Source organism: Nerophis lumbriciformis, linkage group LG07 (assembly GCF_033978685.3).
Source record: "Nerophis lumbriciformis linkage group LG07, RoL_Nlum_v2.1, whole genome shotgun sequence".
Taxonomy (NCBI): Eukaryota; Metazoa; Chordata; class Actinopteri; order Syngnathiformes; family Syngnathidae; genus Nerophis; species Nerophis lumbriciformis.
Genome location: NC_084554.2, coordinates 28,996,574 through 29,017,500, shown reverse-complemented (window position 1 = coordinate 29,017,500; position 20,927 = coordinate 28,996,574). Strand labels below are relative to the sequence as shown.

General features: G+C 37.6%; 1 protein-coding gene across 1 annotated transcript in view; it reads right to left on the bottom strand.

Moving 5' to 3' along the window:
- LOC133605413 (uncharacterized) overlaps positions 1-20,927 on the bottom strand; it is a 646,046-nt gene that overhangs the window by 373,450 nt on the left and 251,669 nt on the right. Inside the window, exon 17 of the mRNA XM_072913499.1 lies at positions 10,964-11,048. Within this exon, the coding sequence (XP_072769600.1) occupies positions 10,964-11,048 (85 nt within the window). The remainder of the gene's footprint in view (positions 1-10,963; positions 11,049-20,927) is intronic.

Sequence of the window (20,927 nt, the reverse complement as noted above, 5' to 3'; positions counted from 1 at the left end):
TGCATAGAGTGTTTACACCACGGGCTGGCCCTGCCTATAGGTCTTCATTTACACTCCATCAGTGCTTTTTGATTATTTTCTGATTATTTTGGAAGAAAATATTTCACAGTCCCCCACTCTTCAACGTGACTATAAATAGTAAAATTGTTATAACTATACCTCTGCATAACATTGTAAGTTTATTAACAATAAAGGTAAAAACACACCGGCCTTTCCTCGTCTCCCACCGTGGTTACTCATATACTGGTACAGCAAAAAAAAGCATGCTTCCCGAAGTCACACGCGCGCTTCTCTGGCATCGCACCGCACCACCCCCAGGGGGGCCCTCCCCACTATTTGAGAAGGACTGCACTACATGAACACTTATGATATATTGTTAGCTGAGAGGTCTCAGTTTGGTTAGCTCAAATGTGAACGCTGCACGGACCAGTGTTCAATTGACAGCACAAGTCATGCACAATAGTGCTCTTTAAAAGTATGTTTCAGAAGCTTTTGTTGAACTGGAAGCTGTTAAATATAGACCAATTAAAACAACTAACCCTACATATTTATGTCATGCCTAAGTTTTTTCCTGCACACTCTTGACACAAAAAAGTGATATATATGCTTATACAGTATACTACTTCAAAGTGCGCAAAAAGCATTTATTTATTTTTTAGCCTTAAGTACTTTCTGAATTTTGAGGGACTTAAGTGTGCAGTATTTATGCTTAATATATGAGAAACAATTATTCATGATTCATGAATTATGCACAAAGCTAACAATAACCTGCTCCCTAATGCAGTAACGTGCAACAACTGGTCTCAACAAACGAGGAGGAACACAACCTTAGGGAAAAATGTAACTTAAAACATTTGTATGCATTTATAACGCTTAAAACCTTTGGTGTATCAGTATGTGTAATTGAATTGTAGAATGGACTAAGCAAATACATTAAACAATATAATTATATGATGCAGTTTTAGAAACGGCTAAAATGCAAAGTATAAAAGTATAAGAAAGAAAAACCCTGATAAATGAGACAATCTAATTGTCAAGACTTGGACTTTGGCGTGGTTTGTTTTCCCATGGTGCAAAGGATTTGGACCAGACATGGCGTGAAGTTAAATACATTGATAATAGATTATAAAAAGTATAAACAAAAGGCGCGCACAAGGCGGGGAACAAACTTGGCTAATAAAACAAAACTAGCACAAAGGCAGAACTATGGAAAAAAGGAACAAACAAAAGGCGCTCACAGCGGAGGTACAAAACAGTGGCTTGAATATACAAAAAACTTACGTGGCAAGAAAAAAGCAGCATGAACTATGACCTGGACAGAGTAAGCAGCATGTCAAGAGTGCAGAGCATGAATGTGATGTCGCCAGGCCGACCAACAGAAAATGAAAAGCTTAAATAACGCAGACATGATTAACAGCAGGTGCGTGAGTGCAAATGAATCTGGTGTGTGACATGAGGACAGGTGAAAACTAGTGGGTTGTCCTGGAAACAAAACGGGGAGTGAAAAAACAGGAACTGACAAAATCCAAAAAAGCACATGGCCAAACAAAACATGATCACACAGACATGACACTAATAACTAAGGCATATTCAGCAAACGTATTACCTATTATATACTGGCACACATTATTGATATGCATTTATTTATTCATTTATGTACTCATTCAATTGTCAAATGTGTTATGAATTGCTTCAAAATGGAAAAAAAAGGCTGTGATTAAAGAAACTACATTACCATTCTAGTGTAAAAATATGTTATAACGATATGCATGTTCGAAATAAACTAAAACCACGAACATAGAAAGACATTCTTTTCAATAACGGGACCAATTTGCATACAAGCGTGCATAGTTGTTAGAACAAACAACACCAAAGACGACGGTCTTATTAATGTTATTATTATTATTTTGTCTTATTGTCTGCGCTGTCGTATGCAAGTTTTCTCGTGCTCATTGGTGCATGTTTTCTAAGTTAAAAGTGGATGGTAAACTTTCGTTTATGTTCCTGCACGTCCTTTACCCGTACTTTTGGTGAGAACATTTTGTAACTGTTGAGTGATAAATGAGTGAATGAATGAATCTCTGTCGATGTAAACAAAGAAGTGAAGACGAGGGGCGACGCAGGGAGACATTTGATTGGTTGGACCAGTTGTGTCCACATTCTAAAAGGTGTAAAGTACCACGTTGAAATGTTGATGGTAAAAACTAGGGCTGGACGACGTATATTTCTTCAAGCTGATACCAATTCAGATAACCTTGAATTTATAAGTATATATTTTTTTTTCAGGTGGTTGATACGTTTTGCTGTGTTAACGTGTGATGCTTTTTTTTCTCCTTGCGGAATGTTTGCAGAACATTTGGTGCAAGTAGCATGCTGAATGTTTGGATCGATGCCATGTTTGTTCACAATAAGCTTAGGGCACTGTCAGGTTCAAACACCGAACTATCTATTAAACAAGACAAGAAGCAAGGAATCAAACAGAGACAGGATTCAATTTAGCTCATGAGGAGAGCGCAGGTGGACCTGCACCCTCCGTCAGTGTCACCCCACCGCTCTGAAGAACAAGCTCCACAAGCCTCCTTGTTTATTTGGGCATTTCCTGATTACATAGCTGCAGCTGCTTCTAAGGGGAGGGGTCATAAACAGCTGCTGCACTGGGTCATAAACAGTTTAAACAAAAAGGTGCTTGGAGCGGTGTCAGGTTTGCCTCCTCTCTGCTCGTAGATTTCGGGTCCTTCCTGTGGCAGTCCAATAGATCAAAGAAACCGACACCTCCACGGCGCATTCCATCGCACACAGAGGAGGTTTACAAGCCGTCCGCCTTTTGCTTGATAAGATCAATGACAGCTTTTGTCTTCACGCAGGGCAACTTGAACTCATAGCAAACAAGTTGTGTGATAACTTATATACAATTATTCTGACAGGCACATTAACAACAGGCGAGTAGGAGAAAAGGAGCGCTCGATTTGTTCACTCTAAATCGGGGGTGTCAAACTCATTTTAGACCGGGGGCCACATGGAGAAAAATCTACTCCCAAGTGGGCCAGACTGGTAAAATCACGGCACGATAACTTAAAAATAAAAACAACTTCAGGTTGTTTTCTTTGTTTAAAAATAGAACAAGCACATTCTGAAATTGTACAAATCATATTGTTGTTGGGTTTTTTTTAAACTTGCATGTTGCAGTTCCATCTTTATTTGTTGTTATCAGTCAACTCATTGGTGTTAATTTTCAATCTATCAAGATAAAAAAATAATATCAAAATCAAATTACAGTATGTTATTTATGTAGTTTGCTAATTTTCCTCGACTGATGTACTAAAATCATGTGGTTTATTTTGTACATATGTAGCATCATCTACAAATATACAAATAATTGCTATTGCGACATCCAAATTTCAGGTTAATTTTTATACTTAGCAAACTCATCCCGCGGGCCGGATAAAACCTGTTCGCGGGCCTGATCCGGCCCGAGGGCCGTACGTTTGACACCTCTGCTCTAAATGATCAGATTTATTGGTATGACATCATAATTCCTCTAATCGGCACGATAATTATCTGTCCGATATTTATTGTGCATCCCTTCTCAAAACACAAAGCTGAAAAGCAGGCTGTTTTTTCCCTTTAAAACATATCTATATCAGGGGTGTCAAACTTGTTTACTGAGGGCCAAATCGCAGTTATGTTTGATCCCAGAGGGCCGTTTCTTTTTTCTCCTAAACATTAGTTTAGTGGATTTTTGAAATATACAATCAAAAAATACAATTAAACACATGTAGAATGTTCTATTTTCCCCCCCAAAAATAAAATGTATCAAAAAGTTGCTGAAAAGAAGAACGTGTTGTCAATGTATAAATCTTAAATGTTGATCCCCAGACTTGGCCACCTTAAAAAGGCACTATCGACAAGAGAGGGAGAGAAAGCATGATTAGCAGTGATGGGTGCAAGGAAATAGTGTGTAGAACAAAATAGCACTTGAACTAGGGATGTCCCGATCCAGGTTTTTGCACTTCCGATCCGATACCGATATTGTTTTTGCACTTCCGATCCGATACTGATACTGACCGATACCGATACTGACCAATACTGGCCTATCAGAGCATGTATTAAAGTTTAAAGTTATTTAGCCTACTTATTTGTCAGAATCATGTTGAAAAGGGTTTTAGTACTCTTGATAACAACTAGCCAGCTGAATTAGGGGAGTTTGAATAATACACAATGGTTGGTAACAAGAAACTGACCTGTTTATTCAAGGATAAACACAAAATAGACACAATTATACATGACAAACAGAAATGGCATCATTGAAACTAGGGCTGGGCGATATGGCCTTTTTTTAATATTGCGATATTTTAAGGCCATATTGCGATACACAATATATATCTCGATATTTTGCCTTAGCCTTGAATGAACACTTGATGCATATAATCACAGCAGTATGATGATTCTGTGTGTTTTGATTGATTGATTGAGACTTTTATTAGTAGGTTGCACAGTGAAGTACATATTCCGTACAATTGACCACTAAATGGTAACACCCGAATAAGTTTTTCAACTTGTTTAAGTCGGGGTCCACTTAAATTGATTCATGATACAGATATATACTATCAGATATATACTATCATCATAATACAGTCATCACACAAGATAATCACATTGAATTATTTACATTATTTATAATCCAGGGTGTGGAGGGGGGCGCCGGATGTAAGTGTCAAAAAGACAGCCAAAAGAGTTTGATATGAGAATAAATCTAAAGTTAAAATATAGGGTAGAAATGCACCCATTTGCAGGAAATGTAGTCTTGATTTTCAAAATTTTCTTTCAAGGCTTGCATGTCTACATTAAAACATTCTTCTTCATACTGCATTAAGATATGCTACTTTTAAACTTTCATGCAGAGAAGGAAATCACAACTAAAAAAATCACTAATTTTTTCATACGGTGTTGATCTGGAAATGTTTGCCTCGGCATTTTGATGGTGTGGGCGTGTGGCACCGAATGGAGATAAGCGTCTCGACAGACGTTACAATATTTGAACAATGATGACAAAAACTGTTTTCTCTGTCGTGTCCGTGTGTCGAAAATTGTTATGCGTTTTTTTTTTTTTTTTTTGATTTCGTGCGTGGCATAGATTTGCCGTGCGCAGAAGACGTTTGAGCAATGCGCTTACAAGGGAACGTTGGTCACACGGCTGCGCTAGCATCACAGCTAACGTTAGGCATACTGCTACGTCTCTGCTGGGAAAGGGTGTATACGTATGTGACGTATGACGTGACAGTATGTGACGTATGTCGTGACAGTATGTGACGTATGTCGTGACAGTATGTGACGTGTGTAAGAAGGTGCACTTGCTGTCTGTGAGAGGGAGACACAGGAAAGAGTGAGAAGAGCCTGTCGTGTAATGCCAGCAGCTAAAAGCAACTGCGTGAGAATCCACAGACCTGTGGATGTGTTGAAGGTGTGCTGGAAAATGCGGAACGGAAATTAGGGAGCAGCAGAAAAGTGGAATGTATTATTTAAATCGGTGTGTTGGAAAACACGGACCGGAGTTTTTTTTAAAACTGGATCTGGATCGGCATTTTCCCATGCCTTGCCGATACGCATTTTTTTGCAAATATCAGCGGCCAATCCGATCCAAATATCGGATCGGGACATCCCTAACTTGAACTGAACCCGAATTCTGAATTCGATTTTTATGATTGGATTTTTCGTAAAAGGGGAAGTAGAGGAGTGAATGGGAGAGTGAACCAGAGCCCTAAGAGATACTGTTTTAGTTGAGTTAGCCTCCATAACCAGCCATAACGGAGGGCGATCAAATGCTTCATATTGTAGCCAATATCTAAATATTCTAATGTTGGTGGCCCAGTAGTAAAACCTCAAGTTTGGTAGTGCTAATCATCCCAATGATTTGGGTCCCTATAAATATTTTGTATTCCAAATGAAGTCTAAAATCTGATTAACTGACGAAAGAAGAACAGAGGGAACAAATAGGAAAATAGCGGAAGTACATTCATTTTAACAGAGTTGACATGAGTCACTGTAGATAAATTAGGTCAGGACCAGCGATCAAAATCTCCCTAGATTCTGGACAACATTGGAACAAAGTTGGCCTTAAAAAGCTCTGCGAGCGTATGTGTGACCTGGACACCCAAGTATGTGAAACTTTGCAAGGCAATTTTAAAAGGGACGGTTGTGCAGAGGATATTTCTTAGCAGCACAATTTATATGAAATGTTTCACTTCCGGGGGGCCGTTTCTAACAGTGAATGATAATATTACACAATGTCGGACAATCAACATTTTTGAATATTACATTTTCTTTTTACGTACAATGAACAAAAATGGAGATTTTATGGTGAAAAACTGGCGGATCAATCGCGACAATTTTACCGTCAAATTTACGGTGGTCTTTACATGGAAAAACAGTACCGGTGCTTTTTTTTTTACAGTAAAAATTTCTCAGCTCAGTTGCCAGAATTTTTATGTAAAATGTACGTGTTTTTTCGTTATTGTAAAAAAACGTCTTTTTTATGAAAACAATTCTGCCAAATGAGCTGCTAGTTTTCTTTTGTTTTTTTTTCATTGTTTTTACCATTTGATGGTGTATGTGATGGCAAAACTGTACCGCCCGTTTTTAAAATAAAAAACAGTAAAAGTTGCCAGAATGTGATTGTCAAAAACTGTGTTACTGTTTCTTCCATTTACAGTAAAATGCTGTAAAAAACACATTACATTTCACAATTTTACTGTGAAATATATTGTCTTTTTTACAGTGTACAATTTAATTGATAATTTGCTTTAAAATCACAAGTTAAGCAAATAAAAAATATGTATTTCTATTTTAACAAAAAAGCTTTTATTTGTATGATAATATATTTGTTGCATTATTAGATAATATTTAAGTTTGAAAATTATGCAATTGCATGGAGTACATGTTTTTTTGTGTCAAAATAGAAAAAAACAAATACATTTAGTAAAAAAAGAAAGAACTTTATTGATAAATCACTTCCAGGCTTTCGAGGGCCAAATCAAATGAAGTGGCCCTGGGCTTTGATTTTGACACCTGTAATCTATATATTGTATTTGCTTTGAAAATTCAGTTCAGTTCAGTTCAGTTCAGTTTCTGTTTATTTCGAACATGCATACGATACAATGCAATTCATCACATATTTCCAGTTGTTTCATTCCAGCACGTCCGAAAAGGAGAAGGAAGAAGCTGAGCTTACTTAATCCTACCCCTTTTCATACCATAGCAATTTTATCCCATTTCCTTGTTCTCTGTAACAGAACAGTGAATGAATAGATAATAAATAAATAATATACCATAGTAAGTAAACAAATATGAAATACATAAATAATCTTTATCTAAAAAAAAAAGGGTTCAAGATGTTCATAATTCTTGTTCTGTGTACTTTGTGAACAAGTGTAGTTTGAACAGTCTCTTAAACTGAATCATATTGGTGCTTTGTTTGATTTCTTTGGTTAATCCATTCCATAAATTAATTCCACATACTGATATGCTAAAGGTTTTGAGTGTTGTACGAGCATACAAATGTTTTAAATTAGATTTTCCTCTAAAGTTATATTGCTCCTTGTTTGTTGAGAAGAATTGTTGTACATTCTTGGGTAGCAGGTTATAGTTTGCTTTGTACATCATTTTAGCTGTTTGCAAATGCACCAAATCGTTGAATTTCAATATGTTTGATTCGAAAAATAAAGGGTTTGTATGTTTGTATGTATCCAACATTATGTATTATTCTAATTGATCTTTTTTGTAACACTGTTAGTGAATGAAGCACACATTTTTCCCCATATTGCTACACAATAACTCAGATATGGTAACACTAGTGAGCAGTAGATAATATGAAGTGATTTTTGGTCTAATGCATATTTAACTTTATTCATTATTGACGTGTTTTTTGCTACTTTACGTTGTATATTTTTTTACATGAGATTTCCAGTTCATTTTATCATCTATTATTACACCCTAAAATGTGTTTTCTTTTACACTTTCAATATCTACTCCGTCTATTTGGATTTGTGTTTGACTTTCTCCTGTTACCAAATAGCATTATTTTAATTTTACTGAGATTCAAAGATAGTCTGTTTGTGTCAAACCATCTTTTTAATTTGTTCATTTCTTATGTTATTATTTGTATTAACTTGTATTTGTTCTTTCCTGAAAAAAATGCAGTCGTGTCATCTTCAAATAATACTAACTTTAAGTCCCTTGTAACTTTACAAATGTTGTTTGTATGAAGATTGAACACTTTTTGTCCCAGTATTGATCCTTTAGGTATGCCACCAAATATGTTCAGCTCTGTAGAAGTGTGTTCGCCTATCTTCACGTATTACTTCCTGTTGGTTAAGTAGCTTCTAACCCAGTTCAAGACCAACCCTCTGATTCCATACCTTTCTAATGGGTTTATTAAGATGCTGTGATTAATTCTGTCGAATGTTTTTGTTAAATCCATAAACACTGCAGCAGCACATTTTTTGCTATCTATTGCATTTGTGATTTCTTCCGTTATTTCGATTAATGCCATTGATGTTGAAATGTTGGCTCTGTATCCGTATTGGTTGTCTGTGAGTGTTTTGTTTTTATTTCTGAATTTGTCTAATCTGTTGTTAAACAGTTTTTCAATAGCTTTTCAAAATTGTGGAAGTAGAGAAACATGTCTGTAGTTTGTAAACTGGTGTTTGTCTCCAGTCTTATAAATCGGTACGACTTTTGCTATTTTCAGATTCTGCTTGGCCTTGTGATTTTAGGATATAAAATCAGACTATACATTGTGTCAATAAAGTCATTTATGGGCTTTTGTTTGTTAGGGTTTGTTATGCAATTTTGTAGTTGAATGTCAATTAGAGATGCGTTAAAATTTAATTTATAGGTATCGTTTTTTTTAATTATCGGTATCTGTCTTTTCTTTTTTTTTTTAATTAAATCAACATAAAAAACACAAGATACACTTACAATTAGTGCAACAACCCAAAAAACCTTCCTCCCCCATTTACACTCATTCACACAAAAGGGTTGTTTCTTTCTGTTATTAATATTCTGGTTTCTACATTATATATCAATATATATCAATACAGTCTGCAAGGGATACAGTTCGTAAGCACACATGATTGTGCGTGCTGCTGGTCCACTAATAGTACTAACCTTTAACAGTTAAGTCTACTCATTTTCATTAATTACTAGTTTCTATGTAACTGTTTTTATATTGTTTTACTTTCTTTTTTATTCAAGAAAATTTTTTTAATTTATTTATCTTATTTTATTTTAAGTACCTTATCTTCACCATACCCGGTTGTCCAAATTAGGCATAATAATGTGTTAATTCCACGACTGTATATATCGGTTGATATGGGTATCGGTTGATATCGGTATCGGTTGATATCGGTATCGGTAATTAAAAAGTTGGACAATATTGGAGTATCGGATATCGGCAAAAAGCCATTATCGGACATCCCTAATGTCAATGTTTGTTTTCCATCAGACTCCATTATCATTGTTGTTGTTGTTGTAGTTGCTAGGAGTTCTAATATTCGTCCAGATCCTTGATGTCATTGACAACTAGGACTCTTGCTTTTGCAGTTGGCGCTCCAAGTTCCCTGTATTGTCCCTTGTTTCCTCAAGTCACGTGTTTTCTTGGCGATTTCAGCATTGCGTTTAGTGAGGTGCTTGTTCATGTACACATTTTTGCCCTTCAGCTTTTTTCCCTGTGTCAGTAATGCCATTTTGGATTTCCTGTTGGCGAGCGTGACAGGAAAAACAATGAAATCAATCAAAATGGCCCCAGCTTCCTTAGATTTTTAAATGTGGGGCCCCAAGTGGACGACCATGGATTATTACAGTTGTGTTGCGTTTGCTGGGAAAAACTATTTGGAGAAAATGTCGCAGATTGGCCAAAATGTGCAAGGAAATTGGTTGAATTTGCACGATTGTGATGTCGCAACAACCTGGAGGGCCTGATTGTTATTATGATTAATTTTCTTTTCAACATTTGTTTGTTTTTAACATGTACAAAATAAACGATTACTATTACTACTAACTGTGTGCACGTTCCAAATAAAGTAAGCTAAAACTGTACCTAAAAATTATGAATACACACTTTATTTCCATAATGTAAGTCCTTGTTTTAAAGAGAATCATCACTAATTCAGTGCATGTTAAACAAAACATCCATTTGATAATAGTTCATCCAAATGAGTCTTATCGTGCGTCTAAAGTGAGCGACTAACAGCGTAATCCTGCAGTAAAGCAGCAAAAGGAGCCAAAACAAAAAGGAACGCATGTAGCTGATAGATTGGTCCGCAGAGAAAACACAGGACAGGAAGAAGAGAGTCGAAGCGCGAAGAAAAAGAAGGAGATGGAGGCATCCCGTGGAGAAAGGAGGGGATTTCCCACAGCACAGATGGAAGCCATTAGCATGGTGTTGTTATTTAAAAAAAAAAAAAAGAAACTTTCATGTCTTTGCAGTCATTAGATAATACAGTTAACTGTAAACAGCACCGTTCTGCAAATGGATGTAATATGCAGACGCAGCGATTGTTTGGTGGAGCGTAATAAAGTGTAATCATTTACAACGAAACCTAGAAAGGTTCCATGCCGACTTTCAAATTGTCGGTTGACTTAAAAAAAATAAAAAAATAAAAATATTCCACAAGCTCCACTTGCACTGCTGTGAGGTCACGTTGGAGCCAAAGCCACAACCACAGCGACACACACACACACACACACACACACACACACACACACACACACACACACACACACACACACACACACACACACACACACACACACACACAGCTTTTGCTGAGCTCATCGCATCTGCAGCTCTCTTGAACTTTGAACTGCCTCGCCGGCACATCACATCTTAGTCACATTCAAATGTCACAGGTTCGATTTCTCCCTCTAAAAGACATGTTTAACATAAAGAGAGGCTTCCTCTTACCTTAGTTTGTCCTGTGCTTGCTTCCCCTCACTCAGACACGCCGTCATGCACTTTGCCTCCTCTGAGCGGGCTGCCAGCTCCTCCACTAAAGAGGCACAGGAACAAAAGAGGCATTTAAAAACACAACTTTGATTGAAATACATCAAAAATATTTCTACATTATGAGGGAAAATGTGCATTTGTAGTTAACGCTCAGGATGACAAATAAGCTGCATCCTCTGAGACAAAAGAAGCACTACCCTGATTTGACAATAGATGGCACTCTCTACCCTAAGCAGCTCCTGACTTGCAGACCCTTCAATCATGTTCCTTTTCGGGCTCCATCCTCAGTCCACATGCAATACAACCCCCATTGTCCCGCACTGAGTGGTGCAGTACACTGAGCGGCTGCATAATAAACTACCGGTCAGCCTCCTTCGTTTGCTTTTCAGTTTCAGGATTTCCCTCATTTCTTTTTGTTGTTGTTGTTGTTGTTGTCATGTGTGCTGCTGTTTTGTAAGTCAATGTTCCCTCATAGCTCTTTAAAACCTTTTCACCAAATTCAGTATTCATTGAACACAACATAAACTGTCAGCCGTCAGTGGCCAAGGCTGGTGAATATTGAGGAGGGGTGTATGAGCGCTTTATATGCTGGGGTGTGTGCGTGTATTTGTGTGTGTGTGTGTGCAAGAGTGAGGCCGAATATTTACAGGACGGACCTTGACTTTGTGAACATGAAGGTGTATTAGAGTGCGCGGAAAGGAGGCTGTGATGCTTTAAGGCCCGGCTGGGCGCCATCAGATAAACCCAAAGCGAGGGATGTCCGATATTATCGGCCGATAAATGCGTTAAAATGTAATATCGGAAATTATCGGTATCGTTTTTTTTGTTCTCGGCATTGTTTTTTTTTTTTTTTTTTTTTTTTTTTTTAATTAAATCAACATAAAAAACACAAGATACACTTATAATTAGTGCACCAACCCAAAAAACCTCCCTCCTCCATTTACACTCATTCACACAAAAGGTTTGTTTCTTTCTGTTATTAATATTCTGGTTCCTACATTATATATCAATATATATCAATACAGTCTGCAAGGGATACAGTCCGTAAGCACACATGATTGTGTGTGCTGCTGGTCCACTAATAGTACTAACCTTTAAATGTTAATTTTACTCATTTTCATTAATTACTAGTTTCTATGTAACTGTTTTTATATTGTTTTACTTTGTTTTTTATTCAAGAAAATGCTTTAATGTATTTATTTTATTTTTATTTTTTAAAAGTACCTTATCTTCACCATACCTGGTTGTCCAAATTAGGCATAATAATGTGTTAATTCCACGACTGCATATATCGGTTGATATCGGTATCGGTTGATATTGGTATCGGTAATTAAAGAGTTGGGCAATATCGGAATATCGGGTATCGGCAAAAAGCCATTATCGGACATCCCTACCCAAAGCACATTTTTAACAAATAAAAAAACCTGCATGTCATACAATAAAATAGGGCTGCAGCTATCAAATATTTCATTAATGAAGCAATCTATCGAGTGACGGGATAACACATACTTTCTAGCCTTGTGGCAAATTTGAAAGAAAAGAGCCAAAATATGTATATTTTTTTAAATTGCCACGACCTTAATAAGGCTGCAGCTATCGATCGATTAGTTTGTCCGATTAATCGAGTTATCGGATGGACATAATTCACAGACTAAATGCATATTTGAGGGAAAATGTTGAAATAAATATTTGTTTTACTTGCCATAACTTTCATAATGCTGCAGCTATCTATAATTTTAGTGATCTGGTATCTACCAATTAGTTATTCTAAATAATCACCTTATAGGCTCTATGTGAATTCCAGGGAACATAGTTGAAATAGACATCAGCGGTAAGGGAGGCCGTCAAGCTGAAGGAGGAGTCCCGTCGGGTCCTTTAGGCTCATGGGATTGTGGAGGCAGCGGACAGGTACGGAAAGGCCAAGCGGTTTGCAAAAACTCGGACATGGGAGTAGTTCAGAGAATCCATGGAGAATGACTTCCCGGCGGCTTCGATGCGATTCTGGACCACCATCCGCCGCCTCAGGAGGGGGAAGCAGTGCACTGTCAACACCGTGTATGGTGGGGAGTGGGCTGCTGACGTCGACTGGGGATGTTGTGGATCGGTGGAAGGAATACTCCGAAGACCTCCTCAATCCCGCCTACACGTCTTCCTTTGAGGAAGCAGTGCCTGCGGACTCTGTGGTGGACTCTCCTATTTCTGGGGTTGAGGTTGCCAAGCTGGGGGGATGAGATTTGCCCAGAGTTCTTTAAGGCTCTGGATGCTGGGGGGCTGTCGTGGTTGACAAGACTCTGCAGCATTGCGTGAACATCGGGGTCGGTGCCTTTGGATTGGCAGACCGGGGTCGTGGTTCCTCTATTTAAAAAGTGGAACCGAAGGGTGTGTTCCAACTATCGTGGGATCACACTCCTCAGCCTTCCCAGTAAGGTCTATTCAGGTGTACTGGAGATGAGGCCACATCAGATAGTCGAACCTTGGATTCAGGAGAAGCATTTTGGTTTACGTCCTGGTCGTGGAACTGTGGACCAGCTCTATACTCTTGGCAAGATCCTTCAGGGTGTTTGCCCAACCAGTCTACATGTGCTTTGTGGACTTGAGCTTTGGGTTATGACCGAAAGGACAATATCACGAGTATAAGCGGCCAAAATGAGTTTCCTACCTCAGGTGGCGGGTCTCTCCTTTAGAGATAGGGTAAGAAGGTCTGTCATTCGGGAGGAGCTCAAAGTAAAGCCGACGCTCCTCCACATCAAGAGGAGGTGGTTCAGGCATCTGGTCAGAATGCCCCCCAACGCCTCGCTGGAGAGGTGTTTAGGGCAGGCCTCAATCTCGTTACCTTGCGTAATGACAATAAAGCTGATTCTGATTCTGACTGGTAAGAGACCACGGGGAAGACCCAGGACACGGTGGAGAGACTATGTCTCGCAGCTGGCCTGAGAACGCGTTGGGATACCCCAAGAAGAGCTAGACGAAGTAGCTGGGGAGAGGGAAGTCTGGGCTTCTCTGCTTAGGCTGCTGCCCCCGCAACCCAACTTCGGATAAGCGGAAGAAGATGGATGGATGGATAGTTGAATTGTTTTTTTTAAATTGCCATAACCCTAATAAGGCTGCAACTAATGTTTTTTGTTTGTTTGTTTGTTTTTTTAAGTAATTGATCGAAGAGTCTGTCCGATTGAGTAATCAGACAAACACAATTTATAAGCTCAAGGCGTATTTTAGGAAAAATAATTGAAATAAACATTTGTTTTGTTTGCCATAACCTTCATATAGCTGAAGCTATTGATTATTTTAGTAATCAAATATTAATTAGTTTTTTACGGTTACTCGAGTAATCGGATAATGCACAAGTTATAGCCCCAATGCGTATTTCAGTTCAAATATATATTTTTTAATTGCCATAACTTATAAGGCTGCAACTATCGATTTTTTTTTTTTTTTTTTTTAGGAATCAAGTAATCAGATAAACACAATTCATGGGCATTACAAACTCAAATACGATTAAATAAAAATGTGTTTTGCTTGCCAAGTTGCACCTTTAATGTGTGCATCAATGCAAATTTTAAATACAACCTCTCCACTGTTTGCCGCTCTCTTGTGCGCTTTATTGCAGTGGCCATGCAGAAACTATGTCCGCGTATTTAAAGTCCCAGCACTCTATGCGGTGCCGATTTTATCCATTTTTAATAAGTTATACTTAGTTTTCTTCTAATCGAATGAATCAAATAATTGTCGCAGTCCAACAATATAGGAATAATTCATGTTTTAAAAGCATTCAAAGTATCTTAACTGAAATCCTCAAGAAACTGCTGCAGCAAATGCAATATGTATTTGATATACAGTACTAAAATGCACAAATACACCTTTTAATATACCGTGGGGATTGATTATTTCAGATCAAGGTGCACTGTAAAAAATATGTAGATGTTTTTATGATAAAAAACTAACTGTCAGCTCAGTTGCCAGAATTTTACCATCAGAATAAAAGCGGTTCCATTTTTCAATTGACTGTAAAAACAACAACAGTGGACTTTAATAGTGAAAAACTGGCAGACCAGTCACCAGAATCGCACAGTAGAAATAACAGTGGTATCGTTTTTTCAAGTACTGTAATGCACTGTAAAACAACAATCAGATTTTATGTTGAAAAACAAACAAACGAACACATTTGCTGCAAAAACAGGCATTTTAAAAAAAAATTTACAGTGTGGAAGTTTATATTTAAGGTAATGATCAATACAGCTGAGATGACCTCATGAGTTGGCTTAGCTACGCGTACCACGATTGAGCTGTACAGACTGACCCGTCACAAAATCATTATTTATACTTCAACATACCCTCCTCAGAGCCATTGTCCTTTGCAGTGGACATTTGTTTGTGGTCCATTTTTCTGTTAGAAGAATACATAACCCTGTTGTGCATACCCATGCCCACACATTAAAAATAAACTTCAAAAATGAAGATAAAAGAGGTCGAGAAAGTGGAAAGATGTAATAAAACCCTAACTAATAAGTATTCCCAATCCTAACTTTGATGAAAGCTGCTTAAAATACAAAATTAACGCAGCAAATGTTTTAGTCTCCATTTCACTTTCTCTTAATATTATCATTGTAGACGTGGCCATTTTGTACTGAGCAACCAGGACAGAGATTCTATTGAGTACAGCTAGGTCAAGTTTTTTTTTTCTGGTCATCATTTTTTGCAGGGAAAAAAAAATCCCAAGAAAAATACTTTTTTGATTGAAGTCTCACAAGATTTGCTGCGGTCTAAAGTGACATCTGCCATGACAACAGCTTGTCTTTTAGGGGAAAATTTTACTTGAAAAAGATGGTTGAATTCCCAAATTCTATGATAAAAGCTCACATTTAATCTTCATGAGGAATTAACGCATTTTCACTTAAGCCACGATGAAGCTGAAATGAGCGAGATTTCCTGAGGCTGAACGTGACAAGGAATTTTTGTGCAATTTAAAACTGGTTGAATTTCAGGAGAAATAGATTTTAATTTTTAGATAGATTTTAGACATTAACTGTATGTTGCAGAATGATTCTAACAACACCCAAGGCAATACAAAAAATATCTAAACAGCTGAAATGTATCAATGACAATATGAAAAAGCTGCTGATGGTGTATTTGACTGAGAAGCAGCAGGTAGGAGACACTGCAGAAGTCCACTCTCGAAGGTAAATATTGTACATAATTATTACATTACTTCATAAAACTACTGTAGTTGCTACTCGTACATTCTGTTGTATTGTTTTATGCATTGTTTTTATCTGGAACTGTGGTTTTCTTTTTAAAAGGCATGTTACATGTTAAAATTGTGCTGTCTTTTTTTTTTGGGTGGGCTGAGGGGGTACATGCATTTTGACTTAAGGGGTAATATGATTATTTTTCTACATTTAAAATATTTCCTTGTGGTCTACATAACAAGTAATGGTGGTTCTTTGGTCAAAATGTTGCATAGATTATGTTTTACAGACAATCTTTAAGCAGCTTTCTGACCGTCTCTTCAGGATGCGCCATCTTATTCACGTGCCTCCACTTCGACAGTGTCTTCTCTCCGTCAGCCTTGTTGTAGTTTTTAGCGATTCCAAATGGAGTCTACTGACTGATATAAGTTAGAAATATACACTACTTTGTATTAGAAATGGCAACAGCAGAGGATGCATGTGCATGTACGAGACAGTCCGCCCCACAACAAGAGGATAGAGAAAAAGAAGGAACTTATTGACTACAGCCTCAGACTACAATGGCGGACTCGCACAAAGCTCTTCAGGTGAAAGGCTGACATCACAACTGGGAAAATTGTCAAACATTGGGCAGATTCCAAACGGCTCGTTTGGAGGAAGTATGAAGAAAAGCAAGATTTCTTTTCAAATTATCTCTGCCAAGACTTCATAGTTTGATGTCAAATTTTCTTATGATTTATGCAGATTCCAAATACACCAAAACAGGTACTAATAGGTAAAAAAGGTTGGTTTTGCATAATAGGTCCTCCTTTAAAGGGGAACTGCACTTTTTTGGGAATTTTGCCTATTGTTCACAATCATTATAAGAGACAAGAACACAAAAGTTTGTTGTTGTTTTTTTTGCATTCTAACATATACAAGTCGGTTTGTTATAGATAGCTAGCGATGCAGCTAATGGGAGCAATCAATTCTAACTCTAAATCACTTTAAAAATACTTAATTTTCGTTCTGTAACCTGTATAATAACCAAACTGTAGCGACGTTGTTCTTGTAAGAGCGAACACAAAGGAACTCTTTTTCTATCGTAGTAACACATCGGCGTGCTACGGTATTAGCCATACAAGCTAACTACGGCAAGAGATAAGCTAGCTTCTACGACAACACGAAACGTGTTTTGAGTTTGTAATGCACAACACTGCAATAGGACAACAATCTGTACTGACTGAAAAACATGAACAATCACATTACAGTATCTGTAATATAACAGCTAGCTAGACAGCATATGTACTGTAGTTGTAATAACATGCATGATGTGCTGTGTGGATCATGATCAATATTAAAGGACAATTTTTTGTCTGGTCAAGCTGGCTGTGGATTTTGGGTACGAAATCCATTTATGTCAAAATATTTTGTCTCCAAATTCCACATTTGCAGCTCGGTGTGGCTTTCACCTCACACCATCGGCTTCCGTCTGCTCCAACGTTTCACCCTCTTCTTCGTGCTGGCTTCTAGAGGCAGTTGTTTATCATCCGTTCATTCAGCTTCAAAAACACAAGGTTGTAAATCCTCATTTGTCCAAAAATAGTCGTCTTCCTTGTCTATTACCAAGTCTGTCATGATTACAACACACACAAGCGGTCTGTATTCGGAAGTAGGAACACACATTTGTCGCCGGAAGTCGGAGGTGTACTGCTATGAAAACGCAAATCAACGCGGGAAATAAGTAAGTCCCAGAAATGATTAAAGTTATTAAAATACGGTAAATATTGAACATATTACGTTATGGATGCGTCTGTTACTATATTTTATATATATTTGCAGTGTGTACCGTATTTTTCGGACTATAAGTCGTAGTTTTTTTCATAGTTTGGCCGGGGGTGCAACTTATACTCAGGAGCGACTTATGTGTGAAATTATTAACACATTACCGTAAAATATCAAATAATATTATTCATCTCATTCGCGTGAGCGACAAAGCGACTGGCAGCAATCGTCACTCACACGTACACAATAAGAATTCGGCAGGGGAGGGTCATGGCAGAAGTGCATTGTGGGTCATAGGATGCTAACTGCTGTATGTTACATGCTACTGCCGCAGCTATTAAAATGGATCACATCAACATTGGCGGTAACTTATAAAAACTGAGAAGGGCTGAACTAAAATGACACCGAAAAGGAAATCATATACTGCAGATTACAAGCTGGACGTAGTGAAATATGCAGCAGAGAACGGCAATCGAGCAGCAGAAAGAAAGGACATACCAGAGGTGACACCGGGGAGGAAGATTTCATCGGATTTAGCGATCGTGAATGACAGATTGTTTGGTAAACGTATAGCATGTTCTATATGTTATAGTTATTTGAATGACTCTTACCATAATATGTTACGTTAACATACCAGGCATGTTCTCAGTTGGTTATTTATGCGTCATATAACTTACACTTTTTCAGCCTGTTGTTCACTATTCTTTATTTATTCTAAATTGCCTTTCAAATGTCTATTCTCGGTGTTGGATTTTATAAAATAAATGTCCCCAAAAAATGCAACTTATACTCCAGTGCGACTTATATATGTTTTTTTTCCTTCTTTATTGTGCATTTTCGGCCGGTGCGACTTATACTCCGGAGCGACTTACAGTCTGAAATATACGGTATATAAAACGTTGGAGAGTTTTGAAGTTGTTTTAGAGATCTTTGAAGGTGTGGAGAATGCATATATTTTTAAGAGTTCTTTCTTTAAACATGACTATGAATAAAGTTAAAGTAGTTAAAGTTGAAGTACCAATGATTGTCACACCCACACTAGTTGTTGCAAAATTATTCTCTGCATTTGACCCAACACCCTTGGTCACCCCCTGGGAGACGAGGGGAGCAGTGGGCAGCAGCGGTGGCCACGCCCGTGAATAATTTTTGGTGATTTAACCCCCAATTCCAACCCTTGATGCTGAGTGCCAAGCAGGGAGGTAATGGGTCCCATTTTTTTAATAGTCTTTGGTATGACTCGGCCGGGGTTTGAACTCACAACCTACCGATCTCAGGGCAGACACTCTAACCACTACGCCACTGAGTAGTAAAGAAAGAACTCTTAAAAATGTATGCATTCATCATACATCATCAGCAGCTTTTTCATATTTTCATTGATAAATGTCAGCTGTTTAGATATTTTTTATTGCCTTGGCTGTTGAAAGAACTCTTAAAAATATATGCATTCTCAACAAAGGCTACAACGCCGACTCCCATTAGCTGCATCGTTCCAGTTTTTTTTATCATCTTTAAAATCATCAAAACATTTTTTTAAAAAGGCACGTGTGTTCTTGTCTTTCACAATGATTGGGAACGATCAAAATTCCAAAAAAAAGTGCAGTTCCCCTTTAAGAGCGTTGTCACCATGGATCTAAAGAAAATACTTTTGATAAAGAAGGTGAGAAACACTATTTAATTCAGGGAAGTATGAACTCCCTTTCTGCTCATCACCATTTTCACTGACAAGTCTTCACCAACGTTCCCTTTAAGTTGCGCGCCTGCGCAATTGCGCACTGCTCAAGCGTCCTCAGCGCACAGCAAATATATGCCGCGCACCAAATCAAATCCCATCGGAATTCTAAACAAAATAAACACATAATTTATTCTGTATAATTTTGAAATGCAACTCTGAGTGACAGTGACAATAAGCGGCCCTAACGGTGTTCGTCAACACCGTTCAATTGAACACCGTTCAATTATTGTAACGTCTATCGCGATGCTTCGAGGACAGGAATTATATCGATCACTTTATTGAGCAAAACTGTTTATATTCGGCCATAACCACACCAAAAACATGAGTAAAAAACTTCTATCTTGAAAAACTAGTCATTTTTTTGCCGTACAAACCAGGCCAAAAGCAACTTGTCATCTGTCACCAACACGCATAGCACTAAGCCACTGGTGCGTTTATGGCCACACAAAAAGTCGGACAACTCAAACACCACACAAAGTTACACTATGACTCCTCAGTTATACATGTGCTTATTCTACTGTCATTTATTATTAATGTTAATTTATTGATATTAATCATGGAATGCTGTTACTAGAGAAAGTTACAGGAATGCACACTTCATCTTATGCTTACATTTCATTGTGCAACATGAGGATGTTTAAGGGCAACTAAATGTGATCTCTGAAAGGGGTACAAATGATTTCCAAAGCAGGACCCCCACCCAGACATATTGTACAATACTAATCCATAGCTTATGAAAAACAAGATGTATTTTATTTTCATTACAAGTGGGCCAAATCACTAATATTAGAAAATAATCTCATGAAAATGACTCCTCTCATTTGAGTGTTATTATAAAAGATTGGTTTGAGACAGGTGTGCTGCTGGTATTGCCACATGTGATGTTGCTCACATGTGCTCCACTGAATGCTCAGGGACTTTTTGTGTTTGCTCAGACACATGAACAATTAGAGGGAACATTGGTCTTCACATTGTCATATATATATTTTTTTGTTTTCTACATGTAAAACTACAAGTATTCTCTATAAAATGCGCTTAGTTGTCATATTTTTGGGTTCATTATTTCAACATTTCTTTGGTTTTTGTACATCTTTAATGGACCATTTAGAACAGATTACTAATGGAAACCGAAGTACCGCTCTACTGTGTAAGCATGTTCTCACAAGGATGCACATAAATTGTGCAACACGGAAGAATCTTGAACAGGAGTCCATAATGTAAGATTTAAGCTCTTTTTACG